Source organism: Augochlora pura, chromosome 1 (genome assembly GCF_028453695.1).
Source record: "Augochlora pura isolate Apur16 chromosome 1, APUR_v2.2.1, whole genome shotgun sequence".
In the NCBI taxonomy this organism is placed as follows: domain Eukaryota; kingdom Metazoa; phylum Arthropoda; class Insecta; order Hymenoptera; family Halictidae; genus Augochlora; species Augochlora pura.
This window is the reverse complement of record NC_135772.1, coordinates 13,198,748-13,217,370: the sequence shown is the minus strand read 5'-3', so window position 1 is coordinate 13,217,370 and position 18,623 is coordinate 13,198,748. Positions and strand designations below refer to the sequence as shown.

At 31.6% G+C, this 18,623-nt stretch overlaps 4 protein-coding genes across 9 annotated transcripts in view; 2 read left to right on the top strand and 2 right to left on the bottom strand.

The window, feature by feature from the left end:
• The window catches only part of LOC144471527 (A disintegrin and metalloproteinase with thrombospondin motifs 15), a 151,939-nt gene extending 149,096 nt beyond the window's left edge, over positions 1–2,843 (top strand). For all 5 annotated transcript variants that reach the window (XM_078183705.1, XM_078183668.1, XM_078183660.1 and 2 more), the window contains one exon: positions 37–2,843. The gene's annotated coding sequence lies outside the window, so the exon portion shown is untranslated. The remainder of the gene's footprint in view (positions 1–36) is intronic.
• Rab7 (RAS oncogene family member Rab7) overlaps positions 1–17,458 on the bottom strand; it is a 29,533-nt gene extending 12,075 nt beyond the window's left edge. The window contains exons 1-5 of one of the 2 annotated variants that reach the window (XM_078183750.1): positions 17,301–17,458; positions 16,323–16,508; positions 16,019–16,237; positions 15,797–15,934; positions 15,572–15,702 (exon numbers count right to left, since the gene is read on the bottom strand). In XM_078183750.1, the coding sequence (XP_078039876.1) occupies positions 15,616–15,702; positions 15,797–15,934; positions 16,019–16,237; positions 16,323–16,502 (624 nt within the window). In that variant the 5' untranslated portion in view covers positions 16,503–16,508; positions 17,301–17,458 and the 3' untranslated portion in view covers positions 15,572–15,615. Of the gene's footprint in view, positions 1–13,418; positions 15,703–15,796; positions 15,935–16,018; positions 16,238–16,322; positions 16,509–17,300 lie in introns of those variants that run through there. The other variant, XM_078183742.1, reaches the window with a different exon arrangement.
• LOC144471559 (uncharacterized) lies at positions 3,100–6,764 on the bottom strand. The gene has a single exon (XM_078183717.1). The coding sequence runs from the start codon at positions 4,576–4,578 to the stop codon at positions 3,607–3,609; it is 972 nt and encodes a 323-aa protein (XP_078039843.1). The 5' UTR covers positions 4,579–6,764; the 3' UTR covers positions 3,100–3,606.
• LOC144471565 (uncharacterized) lies at positions 8,306–10,371 on the top strand. Its single transcript, XM_078183731.1, has 4 exons — positions 8,306–8,426; positions 9,210–9,401; positions 9,517–9,690; positions 9,910–10,371. The coding sequence occupies exons 1-4, from the start codon at positions 8,352–8,354 to the stop codon at positions 10,186–10,188; spliced, it is 720 nt and encodes a 239-aa protein (XP_078039857.1). The 5' UTR covers positions 8,306–8,351; the 3' UTR covers positions 10,189–10,371.
• Positions 17,459–18,623: the final 1,165 nt, after the last annotated feature.

Below are 18,623 nucleotides of genomic sequence, written 5' to 3'. Positions count from 1 at the left end.
AAATTTTTTTATTTAACTATAATAAAATATTCACAGCTTTCAGCAGGTATAATTCCATTAGAATGGATTTGAGAGCGTCGTTAAAGACTGGTTCAACAAACACAACATGAAATCAACGACTTGCTGCTAATGAGCCAATTCCTTGACATGAAACTTACACTGTATCATTTACTTAAGTTGTCACTAGTCTATATGATTTTTAACAATTAAATATTAACTTCGTGTAATCGAAGGAATGATTCAAAGCAGAATCATAAACCTAGAGATTGTGGAAAAGTACTGACAAACATTTATTCTCAAATGGAGAGTAATTATGTTATTATCCAAATTAAAAAATCAATTCTTTAATTTATTACAAATAGGATCTGAACTTTCACCCACTTTACTTATGACATAATTTTAAGTTTTAAATAACCGGTTTCACAAATCATACACTATTATTCAAAATAGTGGTCATAGGAATAACCAAATATTAGAAACGCCTAAAATATGTTTGCAGAAATTTCAATGAAACTGGATGAATGTTGTTTTAAGTACTTAAGAGAAAAACGTACGATATGAGAAAGAATATAGATTTCAAATTCACATATGTCCAGTTGAGAGTTCCATTAGGTATATAAATAATTTAATATCCGGTAAGAATTGCAGTATTCGTTTTGTTTATACTCATTGAAATATCATATCTGCCTGACACTTGTTGTTTAGCCAAAAGTGTGAAGTCCAAAATGAAAATCAAGTGGTAAAAGTTCATAAAAAAAATATTTTATAGAATGAAGGATCAAATTTTCAGAAAATGAAGTATGTCTAACTAACTAATTTACAATAGAATTTAGATAATTTATGTAGATTTCATCTTGAATTATCTATTTTAATAAATAATTACAGTTAGGTATATGCAAATAGTTTGTGACATATTTTTCACATTCAGTATTGTCTACTCATTTATGAATTAGATATTAAAATAAATTTATTGAAATATTTTTGGAAAGTATTTTATCTTGTTCTTATAAAAGAATATAACAATGTATATATAAAAAAAGAATTATTCAATTCAATATTGTTCATACCGTATTGGATATCCAGGATTGGATTTGTACCATTTGGTAGTTACAAATTATGACTTCGCATAAATGAGAAAATGTATAGAACAATAACAATTAGCCATTCTATCACTGCTATATTTTTATGCCGTATATTCTAAGCTTTTATGTAGTATCATGAGAGATCTACACTATAGTTTTAAACAAGCTTAGACTATACCGTAATTAAACAATGTTTGTCAGACAGAAACACATTAAGTATAGTAGCGAAATCGATTATATTAAGGAGAAAATGTATTGATATTTTTAAGATCACTAAACTCTCCTTCCTTTTGTTACTATTCACTAAAATTATTGAACCTTGATGATATCAATATGTTTACTCCCTAATATAGCAAGCACTGTGAAGTGTTAAATACCGTGACTTTAGTATTTCCGTGGCATGTAGTAATAATTTTGGTGACTTATAATAATGTAGTGTGGTAAATTTGTAGGTACGTATTTGAAGCTGTCAAATTTGTATCGTGTTCTTAAAAGGTCCTGATATAGCGAATGATTTAACTTATTGACATGAGTCCATGGTAACTCAATTATAACAAACAACTATTTTATGTATTGATATGTTCTAGAAAATTTATTGTCCTTAATGTAACATTTTTAAATTGTAAAACTTGGCAACGAAAACAATCTAAAATAGCCTCGTACCTACACCAAAATACCAAAACACTTCTTGAGTACAAATCTTTTTTGGCAGAGGGTACGATGGATTTGTTCTCACAGATTGTTCTATGAGAATCAATGAAAATTTTGCTAAGTATAGAACATTTTAACAGACTGCCATAATTAATGTTATCAATTACATATAATATTAATGGTTCTGTAGAAGAAAAAATAATCTCAGCGAATTCGGCCATATTATAGTCTAGAGAAGCATAGAATACTGTTATACCACTATGTCTTCCCAACTACATAATTGTATTAACAAATTTTAGATACTGCAGTGAAAAATAGTGGTGCAAAACAGGTACACAAAAATGTATTTTATACACAATTTTGTAGAGCCATATGATCAAAATTTCATATCATTGTCAAGTTACTTGATCACCAAAAGGTTTAGTTGCGTTTGTAAAAATGTAGGAGTTTTAATAAAGAAACAACTTTTATATTTACTTCTAACTCATTTGTGACAATATTAATATCATGTCTGTCAACAAATGCCAAACGATGACTGTTTAATCATAAAAATAGGATGCAGTGCATAACTAAGTGTATCTGTTCTTGTATGTATATTACTTATAGTCGAATGATAGTTAAAAAACTAACAATCTGACAATCTCTCCAATTATTATTGAGTATTCTTTTTTATTTAATTGTATTCTTTACGTGTGAAGCTTCATACATTTTCTTTTTTGTTTCAACAATTGTGTACAATAATTACAATTTGTTACTGCTACTATAGAGTATTTTTATAAGCTTAAGGACATTGTACTATTATAAACATATAAGTTACGATCTCTGTATCTGAAATTCACTTGATTTTTCTTCTTATGCATATTCTCAAAGATAGATGTAATTTGGCCTGTATACAGCAAAGTAATACTGTACAGTTTCATTTAGTAATTTATTAATATCTATTGTTTAATACCATTAATATGTAGCTTAATACAGACATGATTGTTAGTACCAATGTACTGCAATTATTTAAATATACTAAATCTATAAATAATATTCATTTATATTTATTTCATAGCCTTCTTAACTTAAATACTGTCATTTCATTATTAAAATTTTATTAAAATTATTCCAGTCATTATAATAACTACATTACTAATTTATACAACGCAGATGTATTAGGAGATTATTCTACTTTGAATATTTAAAAAATTCTTTTTATGTACTTGCCATTAACTTTTATCATATTTTTATAAATGATACTGTTATTTATACATTATTATTAGAAATGACACTAAATATGTATAAGTGCTACAGAAAAATATGTTTTACATAAGTTTAATAAGAGAAAAGTATTTAATTATATTACATTTATTTAATTATCACATTTTACATCTTCAATATCAAAAATAAACTTAAGAGTCACTCAAGTATTTGTTTTTAATAATTCATATAACACATGATAGTAGTTAAAACGACATATAATAGTATTAAACATACTACAGTAATCCTAATTGTGAAAATTAAAATATATGTATTTATTATGTTATTTTAGATTAACACAAATCGTTTTCTATACAATTCCAACAAATTTGTAGTGTTATTTCAAGTTTCATTGTTTTATTAAAAATGTTAATTACATAGTGCTATTTATAATTGATGTCTACAGGGTGTCCCACCTAACTCCGGTGACACCCTGCATATGTAACGTCTACTAATAATTTGTATATGATTTCTGTTGACAAAAGTGAATTAGCTAGTAGTAGATTTCGAAATTTTCTACTTAAATTATGTCACACTGAATGCTGCACTTCATATCATGAAATGTATTCTTCTATGGAGCACGTAAAACTTTTTGAAAGACATGTTGTACATACTGTTGTTTAATGATTGATTAAATGATACGAATACAAGGACGTCTACCGCTCGTTCTGCGTTTGGGTACATTTAACTTAAAATTCTGAATCTTCTGAATCTTTTGGCTTTCTTCTAAAACAGATTTTGGAATCCGAATTTGCCAATTCAAATTAGCATTTGACGATTTACTTTGATTGGTTTTCGGCGATAACTCTTGATTTTGTTGTTGTTCTATCAATTTTCTTTCAGTAGTATATTGTCTTACCTGTTCTTCAGTTAATTTTTGCAGTGTAATTCGACACTCTCGGAAACTTGAAATTTGGTTTCCTTTTTTTTTTATTAAATCGGAAAGTGATCTTGTAGTTTTGTTGGCCTTAAAAAAAAACAATTCTCGCTTTCCAATCTTATTTTTTTTAACTTGAATCTTGATATTATTATTATTATTAATTGTCCTCCTTTTCTTCTTGAAATTTTTTCGGCTAATTTGTTCCGTTTGCGTTGTGATTTTAATAAGTTTATTTCTAACTGGTTTGGAGTTTAAATCCCTTAAAACTGTCCCTCTTTCTGTATTTTGTACTATTGTAGTTGATTTTTTCGAATCTTCGGTTCTTCTGTCTTGGATCTTCAATGGTGGGAATTCTATTTGTACATCTGTCTTTCGACATTTTTCCTTTAGATTTCGTAACTTTATTTGATTTTCTTTAATCTCACTTTTCAAGCTTCGTACGTTTTTCACCAACGCTTTCTTATATATATTCTCATAATATCGTAATTCTCTTTTTAACTCTTTATGCTGGTTCAACAGATGCTTAGTTTTTTTTGTTAGTACCTGGATCTTTCTGTGTTTTGGTTTCTCCACATTTTTTCCTTCCACCATATAAATAAAATCGTTTATCTGCTGTTTGAGTTGCTTCAGATTTCCATAAATCTGGTCTATATCTTTGTTTCTTTTGCGCATATTTTTGTCCATTTTATACCATGTGACCGGTACCAAATAGTCGCATATCATAATCAAATTTGTAACAATAAAATATTATGTCTATGAAGGTACTTCAGTAACGTCAATACCCATTTCTTCAACGGCTAATATTACATTTTATTCCTTCAAAAAATGCATTGTACGTATGTATACGCGTAAGTATAAGTCATACAGACAAAGACACTGTATACAACTACTAATGCCCTTCGGTCCAATACTAACTGTGAAATTATTACATATATTTCTGGAGCTCGTAACGTTGTAATTGTTTACAACCTTACTTTACTATATGTCGAAGATCTGCGCGCCATCTAAAGAAAGGTTTACCCTTCCAAAACGCTCCGTTCTTCGATTGGCTTGTTCCTGAGTTTGGAAAAAATGAAGTTCAACTATTCGTTGAATTCGAAATTTGCAGGAGGAGCCAAAAGCAATTAAATAAATGTTCGAAAACGAATTCACTTCTAACTCCTTAATTATCTATTCGACTATCATATTACTCGCATATACACAATTATTTGTTTAGATTAACAAATGATATATACATGAAGACAATTTTTCGTTATCGATTTTCAAAGGACAGACAAAACAGAATTCGTTTAGAATGGTCAGGCCTCGGAACGATTGTATCCACCTCACATTGTGTCATTGTGACTCCACTCCTCCCCTTTTTTCTTCGCGCATGCGTGCTCGCAGCAAGCGTACGTAGTAGTTTATCATCGAAAAATAGCTAATGTTTAATTGACTTGGACATGCTCGATATGCTTATATGTATATCATACATTTACAAATGGTACCAAACCAAAGCTCGTTTTGTCCTAAAATTCATAATATGTGTAAGTGTAGTAGTATTGCCTACGAGACGTTGGCTTGTAATAAAAATGTACCACTCAGTGTTATGTTCCCTTGTAAATACATAGCAGTATTGTTCCTTGCTCAGAAGACGCCCACTGAGAAAAGTGCCTTCTGCCCAAACGGCGGACTTTTTCTGAGCAAAGGACAATAGTTGTACCAGGATTTATTCTCGCACGTTTTTCTGCTCGTACTCCGCCATCCTACTGTACACAGAAATCCGGAGCGAATCCTCCCTCAATAGTGAATCGTTAGCCAATCAGAGCAAAACAATTTTTATTCCGACATTTCCGAATTTCTGCAAGCTGCGCGGTTCAGTGTTGTGTAGAAATGGGACCTATGCCTGTACATCAATTTTTCGTCCTCGCGAGCGTTATTATCCATTGTACCATATATAGCATTGTCTTTAATACTTCTTTTTGACTTTAATACTTCTTTTATAATTACGAATCGGTTTTTTTAATGTTTTTTTTCGTAAATAAAATAAAATACTTGATTCGTATAATGAATAAATACGGTGTAAAATATCTCGTGTTTGGTATCATTTTAATTGGAAAAATCTGACCAATATATTAAACAAATTTTCATGTATAAAAAATTGGAAATAAGAAAGTTAAGTAATCGTTTTTATGCTAGCGTTACAATGTATGTATTCATAGTAATCTACACCGGCATGCGGCGGCTGCCTCTCAGGTTACAATGTAGTTTCGTTCGCCTCGAGTCTCGTTCCATCTCTTTCTTTTATGAGATGTCCCCAAATACAAAGGCGAGCCGCGACGATCGATAATCATGTCTTCGGATTCAGTTCGTGACGACTTTCGATTCCTACTTGGCGACACTAACTGAATCATTACTGTACCTATTGAATAAATCAGAGTTAAGTCCTATCCAATAGAGAATAGGAGATAGGTCCTGTATATGAGGGCAGCTAGGTGTTAAATGTTGTCTTCTCACAATGTACATCAAGCGATACTGACCACCTTAATTGTGCAATAAAAGACACCGAGTTTGAGTTACGCACACTTCATTAGATGTGATTCGAGGATGGTGTTGTCACTTTATCGTGAATTTAATTTTCATATTCGGATCCGCATGATTCTCTTGCTTACTGTAACGGATGCTCTAGATCAGAGTTCGGAATTAACCAGCACGCAACATTCAAATCGCGATGACTACGCCTCCTGACTTACGTCGCGTGTCTCGCCTTCCGGGGATTGCCCAGCACACACCCACACAAATACTACTTGCCCATACAGACATATATGTATAAAGCATCAAAGGCTTTTCAAAAAAGAAATCTTAAAGAAAAGAAAGAAATAGTATAATGCTAAAGGTGCATTGAGTTAACGAAGTTTGAAGAACCCCAAACCGATGGCAGCCTAGTTTTCCAACTCGAGAAAAAATGTAAAATCTATGTGTACGGAAAACATCAAGCAATTCTCTGTAGCAGAAAGATAAGATCATATTTAGATTTCCAGAAGGTTCGGACGAATGATTTATTGACTAATTAGCAGAACTCTGTTTCTAGGATATGATCATTATCACCAAATGATTAACGTGATAATATTTATTATTTTCAAGCACTGCTAATTTTATCGATGCTTTCAATCTACACAATATTATTGGATCTTATGAATAATCGAGAGTTGCGGAATAATTATCAACGATTGCAATCTTATATCTTATCAAATGTGTCATTTCTTAACGTTAAAATTTTATTAAAAAAAAATAATTGTGAAAAGTAATATCGTTCTCTATTTAAGAATTGTTTAAGTTTTTCTTACAACAGCAGTTTGAATAATATGAAGAGTTTCAGGAATCGCGATAGCAAACAAAGTTTGAAGTGTACACAGGTGCTCAAAAGGTTTCAATGCTTATCCAAAGATTTAAGAATTTGTAAATCTTATATAAAAATTTAAATAATGTGTTCGTTAACACGTTCCGTACCTAGCTGTTTGTAATGCATAATATATAATTATTAATTATCGTATATATAACAATGAAATGAACTTATTATGGCTTATTCTTGTGGTTGAAATTAATTCTTCAGTTTTACATTTGTTACAAACCATTAGTAACATGGAACGTATGGAAACACATGTGGAACGCGTTAAAAATAGCAACAGTTGCGAAGTTTTAACTAATTATGTTTCCTCGAAACATGTTTGCTCGACAATACCGGATATAGATTAAGCTAATGTCAATTAAGAGATATATCAGCTGAACATCATATTTATCAATAATACCCCAATTTTTTATCGGAGTTATATCTTGATTACTATTGAAGTACGGAAACAGTGCGTATTTCCGCTTACGAATGTCGATGCAGATCTTAACTGGAGAAATGTATTTCTACGTTACGTTAAGATATATAAATATATATAAAAAATGTATTAATATTATAGTATTAAACCAAATACATGCACATTTTCAAATACAATGTTCTTGATCTGAATCATTTTGTATCGTGTGAGTATCAAAGAAGAGGCGCAGAAGTTATTCTACGCTTAATAGTTCGCATATCGTTACAGTTTTTGTTAAATTAAATACATAAAGACTACCGAGCAAGAAAAAGAAAGAAAACAGCAATAGTCTCCTGAAAAGTATTTTAAATTATGTCAAAACTTTTGGAACTGTTTTGGAAAACTGGTTTCCGTTTTGGGATGCCCCGAACATTTCGATATCGTCTGTAAACCGGGAAAACCCGTTAGGAAAATAAAGCATGACACCAATTGCACAGTTACGTTCAGCATCATTTGCTCGCGAATTCTTAATTTGCGGTACTGCGGGGAATCACCATGCATCTACCATTCGCGAACGTGTGTTCGTGGACGCGTTATCGTGCGTACCCCTTTGGCCGATGATCTAATTATATCGCGGTCGCTTACCTATAAAAGGAAACAGTTCACGTCTGCCTTTATCACTTCACGGTCGCACATTGTCAAGACAAGCACATGGTTTACGCAGTTCGCAACATGAAGTCGTGTCTCGCAGTTTGCCTCCTTCTCGCGGCTCTTTGTGCTGTCCAGGTAAGCGCTTTTTTTTTTTAAATTGTAGATCTTTATGGACTTGAGTTCACAACTAAAATTCTATACAGTATAATTCGACCGAGGAGTTTTGCGCAAATTAAAAATTTGTTGCTTCAATTTTAAAAAACGAAAATTCAGTAAAAATTAATTACTCACGTAATCTTAATGAATTGAGAATAATGTAGGAAAACTTTTCTATAGTTTTCTAAGCAATTTCTGTCTAATTATTTCTTGTTGATTTGTAAACATTACTACTATATATTAAAAAAGAATTTGGTCATTCTACGTCGGCGAACGCATAAGCAAAGATCATTATATTATGTTGTATAATTATGCTTTATATTAGAATTTTTATGTTGAAAAATATAGTAATAATGATAAGTAAGATTTCATAGAATTTCAGAATTTTTCATAAAGTTTAAGCAGCTAATTTTTTGGAACTGACAAAGTCGCGTTCAATAATGTTAGTATGAAAAAGTTCAAATTAGAATCTTCTTAAATACCTAAATATAAAATAGTGAATCAGTCATGAAAACTGCGAAATTGTAATCACTATAATGTCTTATCGTTGAATCGATAGCATTAATCGTCGTTCCACGAAAATAAAGGTACACTGAATTAGATAATAGATCACCTTGTTGATAAATGTTTATATTTATTGATCAATATAGTAGGAAGTCAGTGAATCATGAAATACTGTTTCTTTCACGACGAATGATTATAAAGAATTTATAAATTCACTCGTTGATTTCCGAGACTTCAATCGCTATGTTTGTATGTTAGGCGTACGGACCAATGGATCAGCTAACGCAAGGAATCCAGAGGGCAAAGAACAATGTTAAATCGTTGCAGTCTGACTTGTCACGTTTCTCGAACAATTTGAAATTCAACACCGGAAATAAATTATCCAACAAGAAGATTGAACAAATGCAGCAACTAAACAATATTGTAAACCCAGCTTTGAATGACATTCGCGTGAGTATACATCTTCGACTACGCGAAGCTTTTTGGCACGATTTCAATTTGGATGGAATATAAATATAAATCAATTAACAAATCTCACGTAAACGGTATCTCACAATATCTTTAGGCGAGCGTGGATGCTGCTAAAGGACAAGGAAAGGACAAGGAACAGTGTTACACGAATGCCAAAGCTTCTCTCAGGACTATCAGCCAGACAGGATTTTCAGATCTCAATGAATGCGAGCAAAACGGAAAACAAAAAATGCAAGTGCAATGGAATAATCTCGACTTGGCTCAATCGGTAAGAACTGCCCATAAACTGTATAGCAATAATAATTTAATTCAAATAATTTCAAAACTAATTGGAAAAAGAAAATCCTCCTATATAAATATTTGTGGATGTTTACAGCTATTAAGAGTTTGTACACTCGATTAACTGTTAAGCAATACAAAAATAGCAATTAAAACTGAAACGGTGTTATTTGACATTCTTACTAAGTTCAAATTATATTGTTTTCAGACTGGAGACAAATACATCAGTGAATTGGACAGTATCATGCTGAACTGTTACTCATCGGACATATTCCAAATGCAAAGATGTGTCGCTCTCAAACTGGGAACCGTGAACCAATCAATCAGCGCATACGAAAGCACAATTAGCTCGTTGAAATCTAGCGCACAATCGGCTTTGTCCGAAGTCGAACTGTCCGCGACCTCTTGCTACTGGGATGCTGTGTCGGTTGTCCGCTCCGGAACTACCGACGTGAGAATATCTGCGAATAAATGCATCAACAACTAAACAAAAAACTCGCTAAAGTATTTTACAACGAACTGAATAAAATGACTGTATTATATTAATTTTCGCAACGTTGATTTCCACTGCCGGTATATTTCATTTTTCAATTTATCCATGTAAATTTTATTTAGTTTACAAATTGTTTTATCTCTTCAAATAATAGATATATATATTTATACTCCTACATTTCGTCTAACGTCATTTTCCCCGTATACCTACGCGCTAAAAACATTTTCTATTGATTATATCTCCCATCTACATTTTTTAAATTTATTTTTCCGTAATATTTTTATTATAACCTCCTTTCGTCTCAACGTTGTTGTCGAATAATTCCTGTTTAACACGTTGACGCCGGCATGGGCCACCGGTGGCCCATGCTTGTCTGTTCCATGGGGCGGCCTGACCCACCGGTGGCCCATGCTAGACTGTCCCATGGGGCGGCCTGACCCACCGATGGGCCACGTTTGTATATCAAAAAATACGTAGTACAAAATGTAATTTTATTGATTTAACATTATACATTAACATTTCTACCTTATAATCAAACATTGAACACAAGATACACAACTTATAATTTAATCAATACATTTAAAATATCTATTTATGTTTCCGATGCAATTTTTTAAAACATTTCAAACAAAGTGCCGGCTTATTCGGACAACTGCTACAAAAGGTCATTACTTTTTTTGTTTTGTTTGCGGCATACTGTATTCCTTTTAAGTTTGTTAAGCGTTTGTAACACTCTTTACATCTTTTCCTCATCTTCCTCGCGGATCCTTGGTATGAACTTAAAAAATGTTTTTTCCGTCTCCTTACTATTAGTTCTTCACTAGGGGGATTCTCAACACTTTCCAATAGAAAATCAATAATTTTTTCTCTAAATTTTAAAATTTTGTAACGTTTGGTTCCCCACTTTTTGTGGATGTACCACGCATTTACTAAAGAGGTCCCGCATATTAGCTCCATGACAACTTTTCGATACCATTTTACTGTTTTCCGTAAAGATTTATAATAGGAACACATCTGATCAGATATATCAACTCCCTTTTTCGCACTATTGTAAGAAAAAACGGTATCTGGTTTTAATTTATCACCTTTGCCACGAATAATAGCGCAATTGTGAGATTTCGAAGTGGTTAACATGCACAGGGGTCTTTTGTCGGTCCACTTCAAAAATTTCACGCCGTTCCGATTTTCAAGAGATATAATGTCGCCGCGTTTATGTTTTTGTTTTGCTTGCGGCGGTAGAAATTTTCTGTTCATTTTCACTGTACCGCAAATATATGTTCTCTTAGTGAGAAGTTCTTCGGCTAAAGGAATACTTGTATAAAAATTGTCGGTAAATAAAATCCGGCCCTCGAATAATAGATCTCCTATCAATCTCATGACCATAAAAAACGAATTAGGGTTTTTCCCCAATTCAAGCGACTGGCCACCGCGGGTCCTATCAGCAGGTTAGACCACCCGCGGGCCACGTCAGAATTTTGGAAATTCAGTCTATTCGAATCAGGTAGTGGGTATTAGAGCGCAAGCATTAAACAGTATAATTTGGTGCCACGCCGCCCCATGCAGCGGACCGCTAGTTGAAGCGCCGCCGCACGGAACGGACCGCGAATATCCGCGCCGGCGTCAACGTGTTAATAAGGTCAATTTAAAGTAAATACTATTTTTTTTCAGTTTTAGGATTTTCTTTTACGATGATATCCTTATGATATCAAACTGTGAATGACGTTGTTCGTACTGCAACCTAGTTCTGTCGTTATCATAAAAAAGAAAATCATATTTATTCAATTAAATCGGAAAATCAAATTAGATGAAACTTTAATTTCCCCAATGTAATTTCATGGTCATTCGACAATGAGGATAGTAACTACAATTATAATGAAAATATTGTTTCTCTATTTAATATTAATTGTCTTACCATCCTGTACAAGCCTGTAAAACGAACCTATTGCAAAATCACCTATTAATTTAAAGGTATTCACGGAACATAGAAGTTTATAATAATACTATCACGTAATTTATTATTTCCATTCGATTTTATTTTCCTGAATTGTGTTTTTCTTTTTATGTTTAACAAAAATTTATTCAGATAAAAAACTTGTTTATTAGATGTCTTATGTGTTCATTTGTTTGATAAATCGTTCACCTCATATGTACATAAAATAATTAACATTTACTATAAAATCAGTAACAGCAACTTCGTAATTTAATATGGTTCTCAACAGAGACCTCCATTTTGTGAATATTATTTGCTACCTACACAAATTCTACCGAATTAGAAATAGGACGAGAGAAATAAATACCAATAAATTTTGTGTGAGCTATCGATTATTTTCATGTGAATGAAAACCCGCAAAATATAACGTTATATTTTCCCTATGTAACTCACCGCAGTAGATTTCATAAAAACGCAATTCTCCAATTTGTGCTTTGTAATTTGACATAGTGCATCGATTGATAATTTTATTCAAATGGAATGCACGTAAAAACAACTTCAATGATACCCGTAATACTGATTTGTAAGCAGAATACTTCATAATATGATTTACTTGCACAATAGCTTAACTCATCTTCTGCGATTGTTTACTCATTTCCGGTAGTAATTCAGATCTTGTATTTTCAATTTAAATTATTTTTAAATCATGTCATTTTTTTCTACAACTGCTTATAATACATATACTATCATTCCTACATTGAAATTGCTAATGTGGCGAAATTAAATGTTTCATAAACATTTGTGGCTTTGCATGTAATTCGACACTTAGGAGGAGTTTAATGAGAAAGAAATATCAGAAGTTATTATACTACTTGGACCTTTAAGCCAATACGTAAGTTAACAAGGTTCTGAAACACTTAACATTATCAAGCAATTTTCAAGCATAGATATTTCTGACTTATATATTGTTTGTAAATTAATGTAATTTATTCTTTATAAAGGCGTGTGTGTATACGTATATATTTGACATTAACCGTAAAAATTTGTTTAAAACTTAACAAAGGCCGTGTAATATCATACATGACATTAATATAAAATATTCTATACGCATTTTATAATCTACTCATAGGTATACTTAGTTCAACATTCACATATACTTGTACATATATTGTGTACATATGTATATATAATTATACGTACTGTATTATATATACATACACACACATACACTTCCATCATATACTTTTTCTGGATTGCATTGAAACGAATAGTCGGTTTAAAAAAGCGATGAAGATTGCTTTGTGTAAAAACGGATATACTTTCTTACATTCGTACAGGGGTAAATAGTCAATTTACATATCAAGTGGAAAATAACAACATATTGAAAAACTCTTCACTAAAATCATACTGCATTACAGTACATCATACTTGGAAAAAACTATTATCTATATTATCTTTCACATTTTTCTAAATTGGTGCTAGTTCAGTTATATTTGTTAATCTTATATACTACTTCGTACAAGGTTGCTAGATTTGCTACAAATCTTGACAGACACTCATCTCAATAACAATATAGACATCGAACCATAATAGGGGATAGTCTTATACTTTTTTCTTTCAGGTCATCGCACGACAATTATCCGTGACACGGACATATCAGCGAATTAACTCGACCAGCTTATAATTTTTCTGCAGTAAATGTATTTTTTTGTTGTTTTAGATCACTTAGAACTAAGAGTAGCAGTAGTAGTTTTATAGTAGCAGCAGCAATATTAATAATAATATTTATAATTATAATAATATTTATAATATCTATCGTTAACATAGTTTGATAAAATTATATGAATAATTATAGTTATAATCGTCATGATCATCATCATTTATATACATATACAATTACGTATACACGCGTACAAATATGAAAATGCATGTTATAGCAGATCGAGACGCCACGCGATCATAAATGTACGCATATGTTACACGTGCTAAACCTTATAAGAAATCTTATATGTATGTATCAATCCAGCTTTTACATAGCTCACATAATTTTTGCTCTACATGGTTTAGGATCGTGACTTAGATCTAAAATCATAATTTTAAATGTGGAAATGGTCGTCGGTACCACGTTACATAATTTTTCCAACCACTAATAAAATGATTACATTCACGTTTTTAGTTTCTTTTATAGATTTATAGATTTAAAAATACGTTAAATTAATGTGTATGGTAAAATATTTGCATTCATGAAATATTTAACGCAAATTCAATTTTATTTCCAACCATTTTTGTAAAACCAAGATTTCTTTAACACAACAATGATCAATAGAGAAATATCAATAATTTTTAAAAACCGTTTAATTTAATATAGAAAGATCTTACACAACTTCTGACCAATAAGTATGAGTTATTATCAAATAAATGGTATAAAATTAGTGTACATTGAAAATCCATGCATTGCTGTTCTAAGCTTTCACACCACAGAGATGAATTTATAAACACATGGAAATACTAATGTGTAAATATTATAGGAGCACTGAAAACGCGGAATGATAAATCATGAAATTACTGATATTTGATTTTAAAAAGTGCATTATCCCTTCGAAAACACCACAACTTTTTGAGATGAAACGACTCCGTATATACACAATAGATTACTGTAACGTTATCAAAACGATAAACAGCTCCATTGTTAGAGAAATTCAGAAGTAGCAAATTAATGATTAATAAATTTCCTTATATTTTACGCATTGGTAAATTTAAATGATTTAAATTTCATTGACGCAATATTTAATACATCGTAAAATGTATCTACCGACAAATTATAAATCATTTTTTAGATCTCCACAGTTAAATGCGATTGTACTTAATAAACCATGAGCAAACATACTTGCGATGATCTATTTATTGTGATAGGTTTCGTGTTCACGTCGTGTAAAATTTATTTTCTCAACAGGACAATTTATGTGTATGACAATTTGAAAACAACATAGTATCACTTCATGATAAAGGGCATCAACAATGAGTTGTAAAGATGCATTAAAGTGGGGCAGCTCATATTCTTTCGTCACACCCAATAAGAGAGCCTTACAATATTTAGAAATGTGTTCAACATATTGCTCGACAAGCCAAACTCATTCATTTGGAAAGTCAAGTATAGCACAAACACACAATATAAACTACAATATAGTCTCTTATGTGAGGAAGCCAAACGGATGCTCCTGATTACAAAAACGTTAGATATTACTGTTAGAAATGTGTTGTATATGAATTATGTTAGTCATTTCTCCTGTATAATTTCAATAAGAACGTTTGAAGCGTGTAAATACTTTTAGGTGTTGCTTTAAATGAATTCTAAAACAATCAAGGAGCATACCTGAAACTTCCAAAACATATGAAACTCGATGTAGTATTTTTAAAATGCGCAGGTACGCGAATGTACGATCTGACCTGTACATCTATGTGCTCGTCCAAAGTTCTCATCGTTTGAAGACCTAGCAGGCACAAGAATCATCTTTGCCATTGCTTCTTTGGTCGTTAGTTATTTTAATTTGGTCAGGAAATTCATTGTACAGTTCCACCTAAATTATCAACACATTCGTATTTAATAAACATACTATATATAATAATTTATAGGAATATAAAACAAGACAAAAATATTTATAGGTAACTTACTTCACTTTCCTGGGCAAGAGCATTCTTTGCTATCGTTTGGAAAGCTTGTTCAACGTTAATTGCTTCTTTCGCACTAGTTTCAAAGTATGGAATATTATTTTTAGATTGACACCATTGCTGTGCTTTCTTACTAGAAATCTAAAATTTAAATACATGAAAATTAATGCTAATATATTCATAAGAAGGAAAAATAAATATTGAATTTATAAAAAATATCTTTACCGGTTTTGGTTCTACATCAACTTTATTCCCAAGAACGACGAATGGAAAGTTATCTGGATCTCGAGGGGAAGCTTGAATTAAAAATTCATCTCTCCATGAGTCCAATGACTTCAAGCTGCTTGGTGCTGATACATCAAACACAAGTACGCAACAGTCGGCACCTCTATAGAAGGCAACACCCAAAGACTGAAACCTTTCTTGACCTGCGGTATCCCAAATCTACTCAAAGATTAGAAATGTTTTGTTAAATGTCATTTAATAGAGATAATAATATGCAATACTATATTTAAAAGTATATATTTACCTGCATAGTAACTATCCTATCATCTACCATAACTTCTTTGGTCAGAAAGTCTGCTCCAATAGTAGCTTTATATTGATTGCTAAATTTCTTATTTACATATTGATTCATCAGAGAAGTTTTACCAACTCCTGAATCTCCCAAGATAATAACCTTGAGCAGTAATTTCTTACGAGAAGCCATTGTAAACTAAAAATAAATGAAATTATTCATCATAATTTTGTTATTAATTTAGTAGAAACAGCCTCAAATTTCTACTCGATATAGTTGTAAATGTTCCATTCAAACAAATTTTTCACTAACAATAATAACAATAGCAATTTTATACTAATAATAAACTAAACACAAATAAAAAAGACTCATGTACACATTTAATGAATCATTGTCATAAACACAATAGTTTGTTTAATCAATTGTATAAAAACTACAACGACTGACTTTTATTATGATAAAAAAAAAGTACAAAACATGGTTAAATTAATAAATTTGGTAATTAAAAATTGAATATTTTAACGCCGGATTATTTTTTATCATTAAATAATTATCGCATTAAAATTTATAAGGGGGATAACGGATTAAGAATTATGAACGCGTGACTTTTTTCATGAATCATTGAATATGGATTGGAAAAGTACTTCCCTTGTAATGACGTATGTACATTATTAAAAAAAGAATCATCGTGCAAAGATGCTTCGAATAGTTTTTTGGCGGTTAACGATTAGCTTATCATAATAATATTACGATGAATACGTTGCAGACTACAAAAGTAAAGAGACAATGAGATGATAGGCTATTAAATCAAATGCGGACAAAACAGAAACCGTTTTACTGCGATGCTTGAAAATCTGTCAACACGCGATCTCGACAATTAGAATTTAATAGGACATTGTATAAGTGCCCTAAGGAAAGTGCATGATGCTCATCATAGAATGTAGGCAGTAATCGATAGAATAAAAGAACGTCAATTGTTATTCGTGTTACCTTGATTTAGATAGAAAACAGTGAGAGAAATTTTCCTGCGCCAGCACTTCACACAAAGAAAATGGCGTGTTATGAAATCACGAGTATGACAACGATGTCGTCACCTGTTCTTCGCCACTTTTATCGACCGAGTATGATCAACACTCGATTATCGAAATCGACTGTTGTAGTCGATACATCTTCGATTAAAAAGGTGGAAACATTTGAAATTTATTTCCACATTATTCGTTTACTTACATTAAAGCAAAACGAAATGGTATTGCGGGAAAGAAGAAAAATTGTGCTAAGTACAGCGAGAGTACTCACGTTTGAGACAAATTTTGTCAATTTTTGGATCAACAATCTAAATTTGTATTGATAAATAACGGCACCATTTAAAAAACTTAATTATTAATTTAAATAGATTATTTTCAGTTATTACTGGAATTTAAAAATTATTTTTTCATCCTAATTTGTTATTGATTTATCCAACGCAAAAATATCGTAATCCTGAAAAAAAGTCTATGTTAAAGCACATCTTACAATTATAGGGTCCAGAACCTTAAAAAGAATGTTCTGTAAATAAACGACTTGACTGTATTTTAAAACTGCTATATTCCTATGAAAAGAATCTTTATTTTTTGATCAGCGCTGTAGCGATCTTTCGTGACAATCTTACGTTCACGTTTTGTTTGAACCGATCTATAAGTGTACACGTAATACGTATACTTTTTGATTATTTCTACCTATGTTATTGGTCATTTTTATAACTGTGGACTCTGTCTGAACTATACACCCGGAAATCAGGGATTCCTCAGATTATTTGGAGTAATTTTTTCCTTAGCGAAAAACGAGGTTCAGCTAGCAACCCGAATCGTGCCTTGCTACGGGGGGCGACAGAAGGAGGGGGCTACGCTCAGACTTCGAGTCGCGTTCGAAATAATGAACAAGGAGTGAATTTTCTGAATTTTTTATTAATTCGAAAAATCTCAGAAATATTATTAATAAGAAACTCATCGATTTAGTTGTAAATCCACGTCATGGTCAGAAGATAGTCCATTAACATCGAATAAGGTACCGTAAGTTCAGCTCTAAGTTTGTTCTTGTGCCAACATATCTCTTCTAAAGTTACAGTTCTATTCGTTGATACTGTAGTGGCTATGGAGCTGTACAAATAAAATATTTAGGTGCAGAAGGTTTGACGAGTTCATAGTACAGTAGCAAAAATATCGGATTTTTTTAAATGTTAGTAAAACTGGTGAAACGCGGCAATGTCTGCAAAATGGTTTGCAAAAATTGCAATTGTTTGGAATAACAAAAAGAGAATAAACAATAACGTTTCTT